Raw genomic sequence first — 23,918 nt, 5'->3', positions numbered from 1 at the left:
ACATTTTAAGAAATAAAGATGCTAATTAGCAAACACTGTACAGAGCTTCAAAGTTCAGATCTTTCTGGCATAGAATTCCAAAAAGAACCTAAATATTCTACTTTTAGGCATATTCTATTAAATGAGACTTTGACTTTTATATTTAATTTAGCACTAAAATGCAAGAATAAATATTATATATAATAATCTATAGATCATATCATATACAAATACACAAACACACATACAGATAGAAACTAGACCTTTGAATTCAAAGATACTCCCTGCATAAGGAAACTCTGATTAGTTAGTGAAAATGAGCACCTTCTCTGCAACTTATAGAGAACTTTACTAGAGTAGGGCCTCTTAAACTTGTTCCACTCATGACCTCTTTTTGCCCAAAAAAATTTTTTACATGACCCCAAGTATATAAAATAGGTATACAAATCAAACATTTGCTGATAATAAATCACAATTCCGTGGCCTCTACATTCAGTTACAAGGCCTCTTAGGTGACTGAAATCCATAGTTTAAGAAGCTAGGCTCTAGAGCAGTGACTCTAAAGTGATCTCTATTACAATTCCCTGCTAGGAATCACAGCCTCGTATATGTTGAGGCAGGAAATGAAGTCGGAGACCAGCCCTTGTTCACCATACTAAGTTCTCTTGCTTATTTCTATCCATAAACAAGATGAGGCATTTATGCACACAAATGCATACATATTGTTACAAGAATCTTTTTGTTCCGAGAAGAAAAAACACACATCCCTTTTACACACCTTACTAGACATCTTTAGGGTATCAATTTCTTCCCTCTGTTTAGATAAGGTTTCATTCATACTGCAAAGATGGTCACTCATCATACTGAGCTGGTCCTCATAGCTCCTCTTAGTAGTTGTCAACTCATCCTAAACAGTGAAAGAAAAGAATCAAAAGTGGCTCACTTTCCAAAGATCAATAGTATTCACTGCATTCAGTTACTTTGAAATTTTGGAGAGCAAACTGCCTGGTGAGCATGCAAACTGAGGTACATAGATGCTGTGAAAGCAAACAAGAGAAAATGTTTTAAAGAATTTTTTTGTGGCTTTAAAAAATGTTTTAAATCTCTTTCAGCAAATCTTTAGAATTCTGCCAATGCAATATTTAAAGTTTTACCATAAAAATTCATTTGCTCTATCTCATTTTCAAGGTATAAGTTTTTCTGCTAGGAAAACTGGAAACTAAGATGGCAGAAAATAGGCATAGATCCACATCTAATACCATATACCAAGATAAGGTCAAAATGGATTCATGATCTAGACATAAAGAATGATATTTATAAACAAATCAGAAGAACATAGGATAGTTTACTTCTCAGATTTGTGGAGGAGGAATTTGTGACCAAAGAAGAACTAGAGATCATTATTGATCAAAAATAGATAATTTTGATTATATTAAGTTAAAAAGTTTTTGTACAAACAAAACTAATGGGGAGCAATAAACTGGGAAAACATTTTTATATCCAATGGATCTAATAAAGGTCTCATTTCTAAAATATATAGAGATTTGACTCAAATTTATAGTAGTTCAAGCCATTCTCTAACTGATAAATGCTCAAAGGACATGAACAATTTTCAGATGAAGAAATTGAAACTATTTGTAGTCACATGAAAAGGTGCTCCAAATCACTACTGATTAGAGAAATGCAAATTAAGACAACTCTCAGGTACCACTACATACCTGTCAAATTGGCTGAAAGGAAAAGATAATGACGAGTTGTTGGTGGAATTGTGAATGGATCCAACCATTCTGGAGAGCAATTTGGAACTATGCTCAAAAAGTTATCAAACTGTGCATACCCTTAGATCCAGCAATGTTTCTATTGGGATATAATCCCAAAGAAATCTTAAAGGAGGGAAAGGGACCCACATTTGCAAAAACGTTTCTGGCAGCCCTCTTTGTAGTGGCAAGAAACTGGAAACTGAATGGATGCCCATCAGTAGAGGAAGGGCTGAACAAGTTAGGGTATATGAATGCTATAGAATACTACTGTTCTTTAAGAAACAACCAGCAAGATGATTTCAGAGAGGTTTGGAGAGACCTACATGAACTGATGCTGCGTGAAATGAATAGAACCAGGAGATGGTGATACATGGCAACAAGATTATATGATGATCAACTTTAATGGACGTGGCTCTCTTCAACATTGAGATGATTCAAACCAGTTCCAATTGTTCAGTGATGAAGAGAGCCATCTATACCCAGAGAGAGAATCATGGGAACAAAGCGTGGAATACAGCAAACCAGTGTCACTCTCTCTGTTGTTATTTGCTTGCATTTTGTTTTCTTTCTCAGTTTTTCTTTTTCTTCCTTCTTGATGTGATTTTTTTGTGCAACAAGATAAATATATATACATATATTGGATCCAACAAGTATTTCAACATATTTAACATATACTGGACTTCCTGCCAGCTAGGGGAGCGGGTAGGAGGAAGAAGGGGAAAATTTGGAACAAAAGGTTTTGCAAGGTCAATGTTAAAAAATTACCCATGCATATGCTTTGTAAATAAAAAGCTTTAATTTTAAAAAAGGTATGTTTTTGTAAATATAGGCCAATTTGAGGTGTCTCTCTCTGACAACACCCTCATTGTTCCCTTCTGCTTCCCTGATTCACGACTGCTTTCCTTATCACCTAGTTTTTCCCTAGTCAAAGGGAATTGGCACTAAATAAACACCAAACTGTTCTCAATAAGAGAACTCCATTCAACAAATATTAATCACCTTCTAAATGCAAAACACACTAGCCTGGGTATTGAATAATATTTTCATTTTAATAGATGCTTAATGAAGACAAAGCTTTAATACAAGTAAGAAAGCTAATAAATAGTAAGGACTTTAGATTTGACTGTTTTGAGGGAAGTATTTTTGTAGCAGGAGTGAACTTTCAGCAGAAGATAGATACTGTTGATCAGGGAGGATGGGAAAGAAGAAAATGCAGATTAATAGCACAGAATAATCTCATTTGCCAACTCACCAAATATTTATGTGGGGCAGAGAAACAAAGTCAAAGTCTAGCCTATTAGATATTATTAAAGTAAAATGCTATCAGAGGAACAAAAAACGCAATCTTAACGTTTATTTGAACGTTATTTAATTCAAACCATCTGGAAATGAGTTACTAAATAAGTACTTTTTAAAAAATTTTAATAGCTTTTTATTTACAAGTTATATGCATGGGTAATTTTACAGCATTGACAATTGCCAAACCTTTTGTTCCAATTTTTCCCCTCCTTCCCCCCACCCCTCCCCTAGATGACAGGATGATCAATACATGTTAAATACGTTAAAGTATAAATTAAATACAAAATAATTATATATGTCCAAACCGTTATATTGCTGTACAAAAAGAATCGGACTCTGAAGTATTGTACAATTAGCCTCTGAAGGAAATCAAAAATGCAGGCGGGCACAAAAATATAGGGATTGGGAATTCAATGTAATGGTTCTTAGTCATCTCCCAGAGTTCTTTCGCTGGGTGTAGCTGGTTCAGTTCATTATTGCTCCATTGGAACTGATCTGGTTCATCTCATTGCTGAAGATGGCCAGGTCCATCAGAATTGATCATCATCTAGTATTGTTGTTGAAGTATATAATGATCTCCTGGTCCTGCTCTAAATAAGTACTTTTAAAAGCACTGTCACCATTCTTGATAACAAAAAATTGATTTTTCTGCCCAAGAAAACCCAATAGAAAATAGATTTAAATTACTTTATTAACATTTCTGAACTTACCTGCAGTCTGCTAAGGTTCTGACTAGCTAATTTCATTTCTTCATTCAATGATTCTTTAGACTTTTCTGCTAAAGATAATCTTTTGGAGAGTGCTCGGCACTGTCAATTTAGAAAACATTATGTCAGCACAAGAAAAAAGGTTCTCTGTAATTCATTTCAATTTAAGGCAAAATTTGACAACAAAAATTCAAATGCAAAAGCTATTTTCAAATAAAGCTCAATTCATTCCATAAATATTACTATTCTGTGCCAGACACTGTGCTAAGCAGTAGGAATACAAAAGAGAGACAAAAGACATTCTCTGCTTTCAAGGAGGTTACAATCTAATGGTAGAGGCAACATGCAAACAAATAGATACACAGCAAGTTATGCAAAGGATAAACAGGAAATAATTAACCAAAGGAAGGTACCAGAAATCAGAGAGGTTGGGGAAAGTCTTCCTATGGGAGGTGAGACTTTAATTGGGACTTAACGGAAGCCAAGGAAGTCAGTAGTCAGAGTGAAGGAGGGAGAACATTCCAAAAGGAAGAAGAATCAGAGATTATCTGAAACTGGGAAATGGAGTGTTCATGGATTAGTTAGGTCAGGGACAATAAATTAAGAGTGTATGTTAAGGAGCAATGTGTAAGAAGATGGGATTAGGTTATCAAGGATTTTGAATGACTAACAGAACATTATGTATTTTCCCGGAAGAGTGGGAAAAGTTTATCAGCCAACTCAAATGGTAAAGTTGTTGGTGCTTTTGCCACTTCTAAGTAGTTACAAATGACATCTGTGGTTTCTATTAATTACTCAGTATGTACTATTTGTTGCTTATCATGGTTGAACAAGGCAAGCAGATATATCTAAGACTATTAAAAGTTTCTAATCATGTAAGATAGTGCATGAGACATTAAGTACTTTTTCTTTAATTTCTATCCAAATTACACGAGCAATGTTTTCAACAATCCCATCAGTTAATCAATTACATACATGAATATACATGCATATAAACATATACATATTATATACATGAAAAAGTAGTCATGACATTCAAGATGTCTATCCTTTTCTTTCAGAGCTGGAATTATATTTGTTTAAAAAAAGGAGATGGATATAAAATTCTAATATACTACTACTTCAAACAGGCCACATTATTAAAAGGCAAACTATAAATCTGAGTACGAAACTTAATCAACTTCCTTCCAAAATTTTCTGATAAAACCAAGGAAGCCAATAAAGAAATTCCATATGAACCACATTAAGATTCAGTACTGGTACCTAGATGTTCAGACTAATCATACTAACAAAAATCTATAAGAAGTCAATACTTTATAAAATAAGGCAACACTAGAGAGATTTCTAAAATGTTTATACCACAGCCATATTCAACTGTTAAAAAATATTTTAGGAGTTCAATAGCAAAAGTTTCTTCCCATTCAGTGAAAAGAAGTGAAGCTTCTTTCTCTATTCCACATTCTGAACAGTTTACCAGCTTAGTCACTATAGTTGTCACTTAAAGTACCAGGAAAAGAACAAAGTCAATCAACTTTTATCCATAAGTCCATATAATTTCTTCATTCCCGACTCCTCCACAATCCACTGACTTCTTAAGCAAAGAATATACAAAAGCACAAATAAAGCAAGGTTCTAATATATCTTTTCTCATCAATTGCTATTAAAGCCTTAAAAAATACTACAAGATTAAATTCTATAACCTACAAATGACCTTAGATAGAAAAAAAATACAGTAAATGAATAGAGAGGATATGTGAAGAATTTAAAAAAACACAGGAAGACCTCTATGAAGTGAAGCAAAGTGAAGAACCCAAAAGTAAAATAAAAATATATAATGAGCATAATATCTAAAAGCAACTTTTATTTTTTTTTTAATGTTGGATTGTATTTTTATTTATTTTATAAAACATTTTCTAATTACATTTCAAATTGTTCCAGCAGGATCACTTGCAGATGTCCTAAAGCATAAGTCCTTTTTTTTTTTTTTAATTTTTATTTAATAATTACTTTATATTGACAGAATCCATGCCAGGATAATTTTTTTAACAACATTATCCCTTGCACTCGTTTCTGTTCCGATTTTTTTCCCCTCCCTCCACCCCCTCCCCTAGATGGCAAGCAGTCCTTTATATGTTGGATATGTTGCAGTATATCCTAGATACAATATATGTTTGCAGAACCGAACAGTTCTCTTGTTGCATAGGGAGAATTGGATTCAGAAGGTATAAATAACCCGGGAAGAAAAACAAAAATGCAGATAGTTCACATTCGTTTCCCAGTGTTCTTTCTTTGGGTGTAGCTGCTAAAAGCAACTTTTAAATGGTCATATAAATGGACAATGATACTATCATATTAACATTAAACTATATCTCTTTTTTTTTTTTTTTTTTAACAAACAGTAAATTACTAGTATGCAGGTTTATTATTAGTCCCAATCTTATAAAGCACTATCTTCACAATAAACCCTGCTAAGTATAGTTCAATATAATTAATATACTTAATAAAAATATTCAATAGGCATTTATTAAAAACCTAGTATGGGTAAGGTGCTACGATGTGAATACAACTAATGTACTTTTAACACTGCTTCCTAGTCAGGTCGTGCTTACATCAGTCCTGGATCCACTTCTCACTCTCCAGACCTTTCTACCTCAGCTTCAACAGATTTATTCCAAACCCATTCTCCAGATCCCCTTCCTAACTGCCTTTTATAAGCTACATTCCTCTCATTAGAATGTAAGCTCCTTAAAGGCAAGAATTGTCTTTTTTTTTCCCCCTTCTTTTACTTGTATCCACAGGGCAATTTAAGTATAGTGGACATTATTAGGCACCTGAGTTTGGAGACAGGTGATTCAAGGGGAAAGGGAAGGGCAAGAAAGAAGGCATGAAAGCAAAGCCCACTGCAGTTTGGATGCCACTACTTTTATACACACCTTCCAAGTCCATTTCCCCAACTTCTCTCAACTAATGGCTAAAACTTCTATAAGTGGAGTGGAAAAGAGTAGTTATCTTCGGAAGTTAGAAATGAGATAGGCAAGGGATAATTTTTCAATTATTGTGTGTGTGTGTGTGTGTGTGTGTGTGTGTGATGTACACTTTTATTTTTGTTAAAAAGAAAGGAATTAAAACATTTTTAAGGACTAGATTTTTCCTAATATTTCCTGGAATTATTATGTTAAATGTCCATAATTCCACATTTTTCACAGGTTCCACATTTCTAGGTGTTTTCTTAGTTTTAATGGTAAATAAAAACCTAAGCTTCTTTTAAAGTGTTTTGATTTTGTTTTGAAAACAGTCTACATAAATGTCCTATAAAAATCACTGCTAGTCTTTCCATTGTTATCCATCTATATATAATTTGTAATGCTAAATTATTCACATTATAAAACTGCAAAATGTTCATTGAAAAAGTTGAGGATATATCAGTCTCTTAAATCATAAAACCAAAGATAGTCCCTAACCTGAAGTACAGAATTAGCTGTTTGGAATGTGAGATAGGCAGTCACAAACTATAATATATCTAAGTCATTGTAGAATATACAACTTTTCACTTTAATGTCTCACTCATTAACTGTGTCTGAAAAAGCAAAATCCTATAAGACTTGGAAATAACAAAAGATCCCATCATGAGCAACTTACCTCAGCATGAAAATGCACCGATTTGCTATCAGCCAACTGAAGCTGGGATGTAAGCTCCACTATCCTTGCCATATAATGATTTTTTATTAAATCCTCACGGGATTCAACATCTGGAACCTGGAGGAAAAAGAACATGGCAAATAACAAAAGAAAAAAGACATTCTATGTTCAGTGAAAGAAAGAAAATATATCTCTTCAATCTGCAATTGGATTTAATACTCAGTAGCAAACCAGTTTTCCTACCCCTTAAAGAAACTTCAGCAATCCAATCAGAAAAGAACGGACAAGCTAAATAAACTTAAACTGTCCAGTATCCATTATCCTGCTTTCTGTCTTGAAATATAATTATAATCAGAGGCAAAGAAGCAAGAAAGCTGAATGTTTCAATAGCTTTACCTGCTCCTAAGAAACTTATCAGAAAGAAATGTAGATTACCTTATTTAATCTTTATAAGCAATGTTCTTTTCCATTTGGAAAAACTTAGTATACTACAGCACAATTAAATACTAACTCAAATTCCAAAATCTGATTGCTTATCTAACAAGACATATTTTGGCAATTTTTATTATAAGGCATTCATTCATTAACACAAAAATTAGCATAAAGTCTAGCCGTGGTTCATACAATGCTGAAAAAACTAAACATTTCAGACATAACCTTGAACAAAGAAAAGACAAATCATGCCCAAAGCACAAGTATCAGGATTAATTTACTTTATGTCATCATCAAATATTTATCACATGTTCACTGAATACAAGGCACTGTGCAAATGAGTCCAATTTTTACAAGATGAAAACTAATAACCCTTGTACAGCAATTCAGCAGGGATTTGTGTGGAAAGAGTTCATTATACAAGCTCATGCTATAGAGAGGGCCTCTGTGAAAAGTGAAGAAAAAGTTGTCACAATTCTATACTTATATGTGGGAATGAGGGGAAAGTGCCATGGATAAACCTGTTAGAGAAATGAGGCCCCCCAAAAAATCAAAAAATTTTAAAGTCAAATCTTAAATCAAATCCATGTCTAAAGAATAAACCTCTCTAATATACTTGATAGCTACCTTCTGTCCAGTAATTGGACAACTGTTAGAAGCATTTTCTTATATGGAGCATGGAGATCATTTAGATTAACAAATATCAACAGAGATGCAGCTAGGTGGTACAGTGGATTGAGCACCAGCCCTGAAGTCAGGAGGGCCTAAATTCAAATTTAGTCGCAGACACTTAACACTTCCTAACTCTGTGACCCAGGGCAAGTCACTTAATCCCAATTGCCTCAGCAAGAAAAAAAAAAAAAAAAGAAATATCAACAGAAAGGAGTATACTATAATTGTTCCTATAGATAACACTGCCACATCACATACATACTGAAAAAGTTTTAATGAGACCATAAGAACTCTGTTTTAGGTCCCTGGAAAGCTTTCCCAGGCAATGAAAGGGCAAAAGGGAAAAATAAAAGCAGAATTCAAGATAAGAGTATGGTGTTTCTCACTAGGTAGGACACAGAAAATATGGAAGGAACCACTTTCTACTTTATATTTGAAATGTTGAAAATGTTCCCAATTGGAGTAACCTCATCTATAAAATGAGATCAATGATTAGACATAGGGTGTTTGTTTAATCACTAGGGTGACTGTTTAATCAGCCTAAAAATTACATGATCCTACTACTTATAGTAGTAGTGATCCCATTTCATAAATTCATTCTGCTGGATTTTCAAAGGAAAAATCTCATATAGGTTTTCTCAAAATCTCAAAAGAGATACAATGTTCAGAAATACCTTAAAAGCTTTTCATATCCAACTAGTTATTTCTCCATTCAGTAATCAAGAGTTTCATGGTTCATAACATCTAAAGCTGATAGATACAAACTTTTTGGTTAACTTAAAAAGCAAGAGGCTGGTCAAAGTTTATCCTGAACAGCCTTGTAACAGCATTCCAAGACTTTGTCGATATGAAATATATAATCAGTCTACTATTTTCATTGGAGAACAAAGACTAGTAGTAAAATGAAATGAAACACATATTTTAATGATAATTTCTAAGGATATGTTAAAATAAAAATTTCAAATATGTAGTAAATTTATTTGACCAGGGCACATTGGTTTAAACTCTTTGTATAATCTTGTCAAGAGACAATAAATATGTTGCTTATCAATGCCCTGAAAGATTTTACTGATTTTTCATTGTGAATTTCAAGTATCATGTACCAGAAAGAAATGAGCAAGATAACTAATGAATATAGTTGTTTGTCTCCTATACCAAGCTTGTGAGTTTATGGAAGAGTCTAACTTGCTACATTGCTAATTCAAATCATTTAACAAGATAATTTCAAACAGAGTTGTAATTTGTCACTGACAGTTAAAACTGAATTGAAAGGGGAAAACTTAAGAATCATCACTGAAAAAAGAAAACTTGTTTTCCATTTATAAGAATCTTCAATAAAAATGAAATGAGATGAAGATTAAGAATTTCAAGGAATTGATTTACATAAAAATGCTGCTGGATATTAGCTTAGAAAAATGTAAGAGTTGTCAACTACACAGTACCTCACTGTCTGATGTCTTCACCAACATTCCAACCTAGAATACAAGAGAAGAAAAAATTATTCAGAATAAGCTACAATTTTTTCATTAAGAACTCATTGCACAATACTTTGTATGGATGGAATGTTTTCAACTTCAACTTGTGTTTAGAGTTTCTTATTAGGCATTAAGATCAGAATAAGATTTCCCTTGGATTCTTTTTCAGTACTGAGGATGCTTTTGCCTACAGGCAATTACATACATTGACATTTATTGCCATAACACACTCAGCAGGGAATAAACAGTGACTTTTAACTATCTATCAAAATGCTCTCAGTATAAGATTTTTCAAATTTTTCAAATGACATTATACTAAATTACTATTCTTTTATAAGAAGGAAAAAAGGCCAAGTTCAGTTTCTTGGCTCCCAACTCCTATCATTTTTTATATGCTTGCTATATCTAAAGAAAAGAAATAATAGGAATGTTTATTCTATAGTAAGTATCATAGTAAACACTGGTGAACCAAAAACATCAGCAACAAAGTCTCCAGACAAGAGCTCACGATAAAGAACAGAAGAAAAAAAGCAACAACAGTTTCACAGTATTCATTTGAAACCAATATAATACAGATATCAGTTTCTGTAAGGTTTACATTAATAAAAATTAAAGTGCAGTTTTAAACATATTGATGTTTCTTAATTCTGGTCTGGAAAGATTGTTAATTTAAGATTTCAAAAGAAGACAGTTATAATTAGTGAATTAAGAGCATTCTTCATAATGAAAGTGTATTTCAAATCTAAAGAAATTTCTGTAAATTAAAAAAAAAATTATTTGTACAAGTAATGTCTGAAACAGTAGCTTCAATTAATTTTCTCTTTCAGTTAGAAAAAGTTTACAGGAAGATATCAATTAATTTAGTCATATATTTTAAAATACATATTTAAATAGGGATGTCATGGGCAAGTTATGTTTCTCTCTCTGCCCCTCCCAGCCCCTGCCAGCATTTCTTTCTCTTTCTCATTTTCCATTTGACTCTAGATTTGAGAAACACTCTTCAAAAGAGTGTTATTTATGTAAATTGAAATTAGTCATGATAAATGGGATTACATTTTTAAAATGTATTTTAATTCTAACGTAACAATAATTGAGGAAAATAAAGGTCTGGAAAGGTCCACAAATTTTCTTCATCAACTGATATCTTTTACTACCATTATTGATAATAAATTATGCTGTACTTTCAAAAACTGTAAATTTCACTAAGAGAAACAATTTAAAATATTTCTTTTGGTATATTCTATGGGGGGATAGATTATGAAATTTTATTTCCTCTGTCATCTCCCACCCTCCATCTTTTCTAATGTCTTTTCATTTGTATAGACTCCATGAGCTCAACATTAGAGCCCTCTTCTGCTAATATTAAAATGAAGAGCTCACATTAATCAACCTTGTATTTTAAACTAGACACAAACTTGCCTCCAGAAACAAAAACAATTTTTTAAAGTTTTTAAATGGCATGCTGAACATTCATTTCCAATATAGAATCATCTACTATAAATATATATGTAATAAATTAGTATTCATATAATTATAAATTCAGATTAGGAAGCATTAAAAAAGTAGAACTAAAAAGGGTCAGTTTGCTGGTTCTGGGCCTCAATTTGCTCACTTGAAAAATGGGAATAACACCTTTACTACTTTCTAGCAGTGATATTTTGAGCTAAGCTCTTTGTAGACCATTAAGATATTATACCTATCTGTTCTCCAGAGGTATGGAAGAAAAATTAGGAAAACAATTCAATCCCTACCTTAAATACTTATTATCTGAATGATAATTTATAATCATGCTTCAAGTCGGCAAAATACTTTATAAATATTTATTTTTATCCTCACAACAACTATGATAGGTAGGTGCTTTTGTTATCTCCATTTTAGTTAGGTAATCAGATGAGAAAATTTAGATAATCAAAGGTTAAATGACTTGACCAGGGCTATTAAAGCTAAAGCAACATTTGAACTCAGGTCTTCTTGACTCTAGGCTTAGCACTCTAATCACTACAATCTACTTTGCCTCAACTGAGAAAAGAATGAAATCCTAAGCAAACCTTAAAATACAATGTAAATGTTAGCAATTATAAATGCTTTTATTCAAAAAGACTATATATCCTAGTCTTAAATGGAGCAACCCATTTAACCACTGGGTATCAAATCTAGTTTACTGGTGAAAAAATATACGGGTCATAATTTCCAAATACAAAAGAATTGAATGGCAGAGCTCCCAGCAAAAACTCTCTGACAAAAACTAAAGAGCAGACTGGCAGAAACTATACATGGACCATCATATTATATCATAAAGGAAGATAAGCTCAAAATGAGTACATGATTTAGACATGAAGATATCATAAGCAAATTAGGAGAGCATAGAGGAAATTACCTGTCAGAAGCATAGACAGGATGGAACAGCTACATGGTATAGCATATAGAGCACTGGCTCTGAGGAGTACCTGACTTCAAATCCAGTCTTAGGCACTTAATTCTTACTAGCTGTGTGGCCCTGGGCAAGTCACATAACCCCAACTGCTTCACCAAAAGCAAAAAACAAAAAAAAGAAATATAGATAGGGGATAAGTTCATGACCAAACAAGATATAGAGGGTCACAGGAGGTATAGTGGATATTTTATTAAATAAAATTAAAGTTTTTTGCCCAAACCAAAAACAATGAAGCTAAAATTAGAAGAAAAGCAGGAAACGGGAAATTTTTGTATCAAATTTACCAAGTAAAGCTTACATTTCTCAAATACTTGGCTCGGAACTGAACCAAATTTATAAAAAATAACAGCCAATTTTAAATTGATGGTCAAAAGATTGATAGGCAGTTCTTAGAGGAAGAAATCAAAACTATTAAGTCATATGAAAAAATACTCTAAATCACTAATAACTGGAGAAATGTAGATTAAAACAACTTTAAGATACTGTCTTATACACATCAGATTGGCTAAAGTAACAGACAAAGAAAATGACAAATGCTAGAGGGAATATATGAAAATAATTACATTAAGGCATTATTGGTAGATCTGTGAATTAATCCTGCTGTTCTAGAAGACAATTTGCATATACATCCAAAGGGCAATGATACTATGCCGACCCTTTGATTCAGCAATACCACTAGTAGGCTTGTACCCCAAGAAGATTAAAAAAAAAAAAAAAAAAAAAGGAAAAAAAAGAAAAAGACCCATATACACAAAAATATTTATAGCAGCTCTTTTTGTGTTATCAAAGAATTAGAAACTGACGCGATGTCCATCAGTTGGGAAAATAGCTCTATAACATATCAACATAATACTGTGTATAACAAATGATGATCAAAATAGTTTCAGAAAACCAGAAAAGATCTATATGAACTGAGGCAAAGTGAAGTAGGAAAAATGGGAAAAATCTGTATAGTAACAACAATGTTGCAAGAAAAATAAACTGTGAAAGACTTATTAACTCTGATCAAAATGATCCATCACAACGCCAAAAATTCATAATATAAAATGCTCTAAATAGAGAACTGATGAGTATGGAGTATAGCCTGAAACATGTTTTTCCTCCTTTCTTCATTTTTCTTTCAGGACATGGCTATAATGTGAAATATGTTTTATATGATTGTATATGTACAGTTTTACCTTCTCAATGAATGGAGTAGGCAGGGAAAGGAGGAATGTGAAAATAAAAATTTAAATAAAGTTTAAATTTTAAAAAAAAGGAAGACCTGAATGCAATGCCTGATTCTGACACGTACACATACAGGTTTTGGCAAAGTGAAATTGTATGTATATATAATATATATGTGTGTGTGTGTGTGTGTGTGAATGAATTTATGGGCACATGGTTAATACCTGTCAGAAGCAGGACTTAAATACCAGATCTTCCTGACTTGGCAGGCTTGCCCTTGATCTACTATGATATACTGCACCTCTAATATGTGTTCAAAATTATCTAAATATATTATTATGATATATTATTAAATACTATATATTAATGTTATATTAATATATAACATGTTAACATAATAACATATACCACATTATTTATATATATGTTATACATGTTACGAGCTATTATAAATCATTCCCACAGTTGAACTGAGTATGATTCCCACATGGATTGGATGAATTTGTTACATTTGAGACAAGTATAATTAAGCAAAAAGATGATGGCTTATTTAGCTATTTATATAAAATGTATTTAATGATTTACGAGTATATCTATTATCTCAAAGTCAATTCTGATCCATCACTGTGCCATGGAGGTGCCTCTTTACTGTACAGATTTCAAATATTATACTAACAAGAAGTGGCATTTTTTTTTTTTTTTTAAGAACCAGTCTAAGAACAGAGAAGACAGGCTCACCACCAGCAGGCTGACTATGGCAACTCAATAAACAAAGAAAACTATAACATAGCCTTGAGCTTTCTGCAACTTCCTTCTACTTCAACAATGATGGTGGCAGAAAAAAGTGCAGAAGATGCTAAGAATTATGTAAGTTTAAATGATCTCTAAACCCAAATTTCAGTAGTTGCATTATAAATGTAAGATCCTTGTCCCAGTGACTAAATGACATGCTACAAGAAGGAATGAATCATATTAATCTTAACATTCTTTCTATAAATGAAACCAGAAGATAGAAAGAATAAAGAATGGGGAAATAGGATATCTCCCAGGTTCTCTAGGAGAGTCAAATAAATGAACTGTATAGTTAGTTTTATTGTGCATTCAAAAGCAACAACATTATTTCATAGTAAACGTAATCTCTTGCTATACAGATGGATAAGCATTTGGAAAAAAAAGACTTACGAAAACAGTCATTGCTTATAGATTGATATTTGTGGCAAAAAATGTGGAAATAAGGAAATTCTATAAAGAACTTGATTATACCTATACTAAATAAGAGATCCTTCACCTCTTTTATTTAATAACCACCTTTTATTTTTTTAAAGCATAAAATAAAACACAGGATAACAAAATAAACTAATTATGTTGAAATCAAGTTACTAAAATATTAAGAAAATATGTTCACAAACCACAGGTTCTAATTAAATTAACCCCTGTTTTAATAAAATCAACATAAATTTTGATATTTTAATTCAACGCAAAGGGAAGGATATGAACTAAAATGTTAGTTCTGGAGCATTAAATTAAAATTAAATTAAATTAAAGCTAGACTTAGATTATATTGAAAACTTCTAACTACGTATCACAAATAATTTCTTCAAGAAGAAAGTCAAAAAGCAACAAAGCAAACGCCAAATAACAACAAAAAAAATGCACTTGCTTATACTTTAATAGACAGAAATTTACTAATACTAGTAAATTTGCTAAATTTACTAATTTAGGAATATTTCTCAATTGAGTCTATATACAATCAGGCAAATAGCATCTTAAAGATCAAAATCAAAACAAATCAGAATTAAATTGAGAAGATAACATGATGTACAATAGAGCAAATGCCAACCCAATCTATTTAAGCAAACTATTAATATCAAAAATAGAACAAGTTTAAAAGAATTGACAACAACACAGAATTTTTTTTTCAACATTTCCAGAAGATTAGCCAATATAAATCAATCACCACAATGAGAAGGCTCAAAAAACCTAAAAAGTATCTCAGCCAATAAACGTTTTAATAGTTTAATGTAGGTCTCATTTCAAAAACAAAAATCATTTGTAAAATCTTTACAGAGAAATGATCCTGGAAGTTTATGAAGTAGCATTGCCTCATAAAACAGCAAAGAAGCAGTAGAGGGGAGCAAAGTTACAGAAAGTTTGATGAAAAAAACAAGACAGAACTTTTTTAAAATGCAAAAAGTTTTTTTTTTAATTGTTCTAACAAAGTCTTTCCTCCTTTACTTCATTGAAGGACCTATATATGTGAGTACAGAAATATTACTAAAAAAACAAGTAACTAGTCTAGATCCAAGTTTATCATCTGTGCTAAAGGTGAACATTTTAGACATAGAGAGGGAATGATTCTCAAAGCTGAAAAAGTCTAGGATATGACAAAGGTAAGAAAAAATCCTAGACTTTATTAATATCAAAAGTCTAAGTGAGAAAATAACAATAATTGCCAAACCATAAATTTATCTTCACATTATGCAAAATATTTAGGAGAATAATCTGCACATGCATCAAGGAGAACAAGGAGGCTTTTGCAAGTAAATAGCCTAAATTAGATCACATCTTTACAATCTCTCACTGTAGACTGTTTTAGTTATAGACTGAAAACTACAGAAAACACAAGATACTACTCTATTTATTACTACAAAAAAAGCATTTGACCTGGTAAAGCCAAATATTCTCTTAAAGCCTCTCCCCAAAGGAGATGCTTTCTACACATATACTAAAACCATGTAAAATTCCTTAGAAGGAGTTAACTTTGTTCTGATTATCAAAATCAAGCAACGCATAAAAATGGTAGGCATATATTTGTCAAAGGTATTTACTATCCTAATGGAAGAAGTATACCAAAGGTCTCACTGCAGAAGGTGAGATCCTTCAGATACTCCTCTTTGGGAACAACATTATATTATAAAGTCCTGACAGCACTTTATAAATGAGATACATAATCACTCAAAAGAGTAATCTATATACAAGGGTACCTAACTATTCACACAGGAAAAACGAAGTGAATGAAGAATGTCTCTATAAATGATACTATATATGAAATACCACAGGATGAAAAGTCCATAGAGACCAACCATCAACTACATATATCTTGAAAAGATGTTGTCTTTGGGGAATATTCTAGGGCCAAAATGGAAGAATCTAGACTTCCTTTGAGAAATTTCAGAACTTTTAATGAGTCACAAAATCCTACTTAAAACAAAAGCCAAGAAGTTTAAGAACAATAATTTTCCAGTGCTGATATTTGGCTATAAGACATGGAATGGCCACAATAACCAAGGAACTGAAGCTAAGAGTCACCCAAAAGGCAAAAAAAAGATGAAGAGAAGACCACCATAAGCAAAGAAAACTCATGCATCTAAGGTGTCATTAGGTCTATTATTAGAGAGATGCAGACTAGAAAAGATGGTTGGGCCAAATATGCTCAGGATAAACCAATGGAATGTCACATATCCCCCTGGTAGTAGCCATTCAATATTAAGAGATGTCAAGATATACCTCTTAAATGTCAGCCTGCCTTTTCCATCTCCCCACTCAGTTCTGTAGAAATCTTATACACAGATACAAAAGAATATTTACAGCTTGCACAAATAGAGAATACCCTCATTGATGACATCACACAAAAACAGCATCATAAAAATCCGGAAACTAAAGCTCAGAGGTGACTTGCCCCAGGCCACACACCTAGTAAGTGTGGGAGGCAGAATACAAATCATGGTCTCCCTACTTCCCATCCTGCCCTCTGCCCACTACACCATAATGATGCCTTTCTGTTCCCCTTTGAAAAGCATTCTGATTAGCAGGTTGAATTCTGCAGGAAAGATGGAGTTTCACTTCAAGAACATGATGTATGTTGCATGGGTTTTTTATGTTCATCTTGGGAAGGCAGGTGGGACCTTTGTTACTGAGAATAAAAAGAACAAGGGAATCAAAGAATCAAAACAGAAGGAATAACCTTACCAGACTGGTACTCTGAACAGGTTCTTGCCAAGTCCTGTCAGATGGTTCTTCCTGATCTTGTACAGTGGCATTCACCACAACAGGATTTTCCTGGGTATTCTGAACCAGCGGGGCTCCACTGGCATTTTTCCCCTTATCTGCCATTCTCTGGTTTTCCTTTTCCAACTTGATTTTGGCTAGCTGGGCTTCCAGCATCCAATGTTCCTTCTCCTGCTCCAGTTTGGCAATCTTCTCTAAACTCTGCTGGACCTTCAAAATTGAAAGATAATTACTAATTTGAATATGAAATGAAAACAAAACTGAAAGATCTAGAGACTTTATGTGATCAAATCAAAGCTATTTCAAAAGATACAAATATATTTAGAAAACTAATCAGACTTACTGGACAAACCATTGAAATAAATATAATTGCTTTTTTTTTTTCAAACTGCTACTTAAATTTTTGCTCTTAATAGAAGTTTTTCCACTTATTTTTTCAAATTAATTTTTTAACCAGGTCACAACCCTTGAAACGTGAGTTCTAGCTAAGTTTGCTTTGTTATATGAAATGTAAAAGCCTAAAATATGGCTCAAAAGTTGGCCAAAATCCAAAAGAAAAGCAACAACTGCCTGTCTTACTGCTCCACAATATCATCTTTCCCAGAGCCCCAAAAGAACTGGAAAAAAAAACAATTTCTGAATTTTCTTTTTAAATGTCTAATTTTGAGTGGTAAACAAAAACTAAATTTATTATAGATTTAGAAATTACTTTTAAGAATTCTGGGAGGATTCTGGGAAGATGGTGGAATAGTCATTCATTTCAAGCTCTCCCAATTTCTCCCACAAATAGAAAAAATTACACCTTAGAGTGAACATACACTGGTGAAAAATCAAGAAGACTTGGGGCAGAAAAGGGATCCTCCTGATATAACACAAGAAGATGCCAAGAAAGACCCCAGGCTAGAGATTAACCCCTCCAAAGTGCAAACACCTCTAGGCTAGCTCTGTAGAAACAGCAAGTGGGGTCCTCTTGGGGTAGCTGTATGTGGCTGAACTCTCAGCAGAAATCACAGAGACTTTTACTTCCCGGTCTGTTTGTGGAGTGGGAGATTGAGTCCACAAAGACTAAGTAAGTCTCTGCTGGTTGGGAACTGATTCAGGCCCAGCTGTGCTGCTGAGACTAGATGAGAAAAAACCAGTTCCTGGTGAGTGCTGAGGCAGCAGGGTAGGGATGCTGCTGGCTGTGGGCACTTGATGGAGGGGAGAGTTCTTAGTTTGGGGTTCCAGGTCAGAAGAGAAAGCTGGATAGAAGTTTGAGGCACTAACCCCCCACCCCAGGACTAATGGTGCTTACACTAATATCTCTTATTTTAAAAAAAAATGAATAAAGAAGAAAGAACCTCACCATTGAAACATTATGGGAAGAGGAAGACTGGGATTTCATCTTCAGAGGAGGACAAGAACTCAAAAAAGAATTTTAAAATCAAATGATAGATATTAAGGAAAAAGTAAAAAGAAAAAGAAAAATCATCCAAGAAAAACAAGAAGATTATGAAAAAAAAAAGTTAACCAACTAGAAAAGGAGGTAGAGTCTCAAAAATGAAAATAATTCTTTGAAAATTAGAATTGGGCCAGGAGAAGCCACTGAAGCTATGAGAGACCAAGAAATAACACAACAGATTATAAAGAATGGGAAATTTGAAACACTGAAAAACAGCAGATGTGGAAAAAAAAAATCAAGAAGAAAAAACATAAGAATAATTGGACTGTCTGAAAGTTATGACAAAAAAAAAAAAAGAACTCTGACATAATAATGCAGGAAATAATCCAAGAAAATTGTCCTGGAATGATAAAACATGAGGGCAAAGTAGAAATAGAAAAAATCCACCCAATAACCATCTCAAAGAGATATTTTGTGAAAAACACATAGGAATATTATTACCAAATTTTGAAATCCCCATATCAAAGAGAAAATTTTGCAAAGAAACAAACAAAAAAATAATAATAATTCAAATACACCAAAGCTACAATTACAATTGTACAAGACTTAGCAGGAGCTACAATAAAAGACTACAGGTCCTAGAATCATATCTACTAACAATCAAAAGAACTAGGCCTGCAGCCAAAAATATCCTATCCAGCAAAATTATCTATAATTTTCATTGAGAAAAAATGGACCTTCAATGAACTTGCAGATTTGTAGGACTATCTAACAACTAAAACCGAACTTAACAGAAAATTTAACATAAGAGTCAATATCAAAGATCAATTTTAAGGAATTTAACATTGACAAACTGTTTAAATATGGACAAAAATTTGGTTTTTTATATATGTATATTATATGTTTAAGATTCACATCAATAATAGGAAGGTAAAAATAGTAATCATGTTATACAAATGAGGGGCAGAGGAAGACTAGATACAGACTCATTAGAGGGGGGATGAGGGCTCCTAATTCTGAAAACTTACATCAGGAATGGATTCAATAGCTAACACTACATATATATATCAAGAGCATAGCACCCTCCAAAATTTGTAAAAAAAAAAAATAAGAGAGGAGGGATGGGTGGACAGGGAAGCAAAGGGTGTGGGAAGAAGACAAGGAAAGGATCCAGGGGTGGCGGGAAGGTTAAGTAAGAGCAAGGCAAGTCAAGAGCAGAATTAAAGCAGAGTCAACAGAAATAGGAAAGAGATGAATGTGCCTATGTGTGGGAATATGTGTATATGTATATGTGTATATGTATGTATCTAAATATATCCTTTCTTAACTATAGCTTGCTTGAGGATGGAAGGAGAATGAAAGGGGGCAAAAAGGATAAAGTAAAAAAGATGCACAGCAGAAAACAAAAGAACAATTTACAAAGAAGTAAAGAAAAGATGGATACTCATGATTATAATTTCTTCTACTAATATGTATTTACTTTCTTGAACTTATATTTGTTATTATATATATTTTAATTCTCCCTGAAGTTCAGTCGGGCACATGATAATGTTCTCTTTTGTTTTGCTTAACTTTGTTTTGTATTCCTTTTCTGTTTTTCTTTTTTTTTCTTCTCTATTTTTTCAAATAAAATAAATTTAATTTTAAAAAATCCCTAAGACTTAGTAAATTGCATGACACACAGTGCTCAATAAATGCATATTGACTTGGGAAAAAAAAAAAAAAACAGAAATAAACAAAGAATTCTACACTGTGGGGCAACTAGATAGTGCAGTGGATAGAGTACTACCCCTGAAGAAAGGAAGATCTGAGTTCAAATCTGGTCTGACACTTAACTATTCTTCCTAGCTATGTCCCTAGGCAAGTCACTTAGCCTCAATTGCCTTACCAAAAAAAAAATAAATAAAACTAATAATAATAATAATAATTCTACCCTGTATTGTTTGGGTCCAAAATTAATTCTGCTGATTAGGCATGGACCCACACTTAACACCATATACCAAGATAAGATCAAAATGGGTTCATGACCTAGGCATAAAGAAGAGATTATAAATAAATTAGAGGAATATAGGATAGTTTATCTCTCAGACTTGTGGAGGAGAAAGAAATTTGTGACCAAAGATGAACTAGAGACCATTACTGATCACAAAATAGAAAATTTTGATTATATCAAATTAAAAAGCCTTTGTACAAACAAAACTAATGCAAACAAGATTAGAAGGGAAGCAACAAACTGGGAAAACATCTTTACAGTTAAAGGTTCTGATAAAGGCCTCATTTCCAAAATATATAGAGAACTGACCCTAATTTATAAGAAATCAAGCCATTCTCCAATTGATAAATGGTCAAAGGATATGAACAATTTTCATATGATGAAATTGAAACTATTACCACTCATATGAAAGAGTGTTCCAAATCACTATTGATCAGAGAAATGCAAATTAAGACAACTCTGAGATACCACTACACACCTGTCAGATTGGCTAAGATAACAGGAAAAAATAATGATGAATGTTGGAGGAGATGCAGGAAAACTGGGACACTGATGCATTGTTGGTGGAGTTGTGAATGAATCCAATCATTCTGGAGAGCGATCTGGAATTATGCCCAAAAAGTTATCAAACTGTGCATACCCTTTGATCTAGCAGTGTTACTTCTGGGCTTATATCCCAAAAAGGATAAAAAGGATATAAAAAAGGGAAAGGGACTTGTATGTGCCAAAATGTTTGTGGCAGCCCTGTTTATAGTGGCTAGAAACTGGAAATTGAATAGAAGCCCATCAATTGGAGAATGGCTGGGTAAATTGTGGCATATGAATGTTATGGAATATTATTGTTCTGAAAGAAATGACTAGCAGTATGAATACAGAGAGGCTTGGAGAGACTTACATGAACTGATGCTAAGTGAAATGAGCAGAACCAGGAGATCATTATACACTTCAACAATGATATTGTATGAGGATGTATTCTGATGGAAGTGGATTTCTTTGACAAAGAGACCTAACTCAGTTTCAACTGATAAATGATGGACAGAAGTAGCTACATCCAAAGAAAGAACACTGGGAAATGAATGTGAACTATTTGCATTTTTGTTTTTCTTCCCGGGTTATTTTTACCTTCTGAATCCAATTCTCCCTGTGCAACAAGAGAACTGTTCGGTTCTGCAAACATATATTGTATCTAGGATATACTGCAACATATCTAACATATATTGGACTGCTTGCCATCTAGGGGAGAGGGTGGAGGGAGGGAGGGGAAAAATCGGAACAGAAGTGAGTGCAAGGGATAATGTTGTAAAAAAATTACCCTGGCATGGATTCTGTCAATATAAAGTTATTATAAAATAAAATAAAATATTTTTTAAAAATTAATTCTGCTGATTATTTTAAATCTGTAAATTTAATACAGCAATAAACAAAATTGAAATTGAAGGTTTTAGTGTAAAATGATGAATACTTATACAGTAGGTTATCCCATGTTGTATATTTTATTCTGCAATGATAACAATCTGCAGATATCACAAAACAAATACATTTGTAACATATCTTAAATCAGTATGTCTCTGGAACCACTTCAGTAATATTAACTAAAAAAAAAAAAGTGACCAATTAAAGACAGAAAATGAAATAGTGTTCTGCTGAGTCAGGAGATGAAAATAATCCAAAATGTTTACAACCATATTGATACTTGAAAGTTTTCTAGTTCTACAACCTACATAAAGTATCAATAATCAGGACTAAAGACTAAATAATGTCTTTAAAGTCATCAATTGAATCAAAATACTATTTAACATATTAAGCAATACTTTATGCCTATAACAATTTTTTAAATGGAATACAAAATGAAAACCAATAGACAGGATAGACAGGATTGAGTAAAAAAAGTTCATTCCAAAAAATGAATAATTCCTCTTTTTCTTCTCCACGAAATTGAAAACTATACTCAAATATACAATCATTAAAGAATGTAACAATTAGTATAAACTCAGAAGTTATATGAAAAAAATGTTTTTTTATTTGACTATCCTTCAGAAATGATCCTCCATATTTAATAAAACTAACAATAACAATAATAGCAGCTAATAATTATATAATACCTATTATGTGCCAGGTACTTATAGTTATCTTATTTGATCCTCACAAAAATTCTCAGAGGTGGTACTGTTTTTAAACTCTATTTTGTAAGAGAGGAAACTAATGCAAACAGTGGTTAAGTGGCTTGCCCAGAGCAGGATCACACAGCTAGTATAAGAACAAGAATTTGAACTCATGTCTTTTTACCTCCAGGCCAAGCACTCTGTCTACTATGTGCCATCTATCTCCCTCCCGCTTATAACATTAAACATGCCTATATGTCTATATACTCTTTTAAAAGGTCACTGTATAAAATCAATACTTTGATTTTCCTATCACTAATGTTAGAGATTCCATACCTGTTGTGCAAGACCTTCTCTACTTTCCGTGGAACTCAAAAGGATACGACGATTGGCCAGAGCTTCTTCATAAGGCACCGACTCCAAACAGGGCTGCAGTAAAGTCATCACCAACAAGTAAGGGCAGAAGGAGAAGTTGAGAAGCATTTTTTCTAGTCTCTCTCATGCTACATGTACAAACAGGGGTACTAAATGTTATATAATTTCAGGTCACCCATTCTGGGGTTGAGAATGTCAGGTACTTCTTGAAGTTAAAGGGGTTAATTTACTCGTTAAGACTTTGTCAAATTGAATCTGTCCTTATCCTGACCCACTATCAAAAAGAAATGTGTTGAATCTAAATGATATAGAACATAAATGTTCCTGAAACATTCTGGAAATATATTCTTTTTTCCCCCCTTTGATTTTAAATAATAATCTGGTAGAAATGGTACTGGTCTTGGAGTCTCAGGATCAGGGTTAGAATCTAAGGTCTAACACTTCCTAACTATAAGAATAGCAGCAAGTAATTTTAGTTTCCTTCTGAATTTTAGT

The 23,918-nt window shown here is 32.8% G+C and overlaps 1 protein-coding gene across 3 annotated transcripts in view; it reads right to left on the bottom strand.

Annotated features, from left to right (window-relative positions):
• The window catches only part of PPP1R21 (protein phosphatase 1 regulatory subunit 21), a 144,326-nt gene that overhangs the window by 61,295 nt on the left and 59,113 nt on the right, over window positions 1–23,918 (bottom strand). For all 3 annotated transcript variants that reach the window (XM_051975235.1, XM_051975238.1, XM_051975236.1), the window contains exons 16-21: window positions 23,385–23,477; window positions 17,534–17,782; window positions 9,931–9,963; window positions 7,385–7,501; window positions 3,749–3,847; window positions 758–886 (exon numbers count right to left, since the gene is read on the bottom strand). In XM_051975235.1, the coding sequence (XP_051831195.1) occupies window positions 758–886; window positions 3,749–3,847; window positions 7,385–7,501; window positions 9,931–9,963; window positions 17,534–17,782; window positions 23,385–23,477 (720 nt within the window). The remainder of the gene's footprint in view (window positions 1–757; window positions 887–3,748; window positions 3,848–7,384; window positions 7,502–9,930; window positions 9,964–17,533; window positions 17,783–23,384; window positions 23,478–23,918) is intronic.

This window comes from Antechinus flavipes, chromosome 2 (assembly GCF_016432865.1).
Source record: "Antechinus flavipes isolate AdamAnt ecotype Samford, QLD, Australia chromosome 2, AdamAnt_v2, whole genome shotgun sequence".
In the NCBI taxonomy this organism is placed as follows: Eukaryota; Metazoa; Chordata; class Mammalia; order Dasyuromorphia; family Dasyuridae; genus Antechinus; species Antechinus flavipes.
Note: the sequence above shows the minus strand (reverse complement) of the source record. Positions and strands in the feature narration are given on the sequence as shown.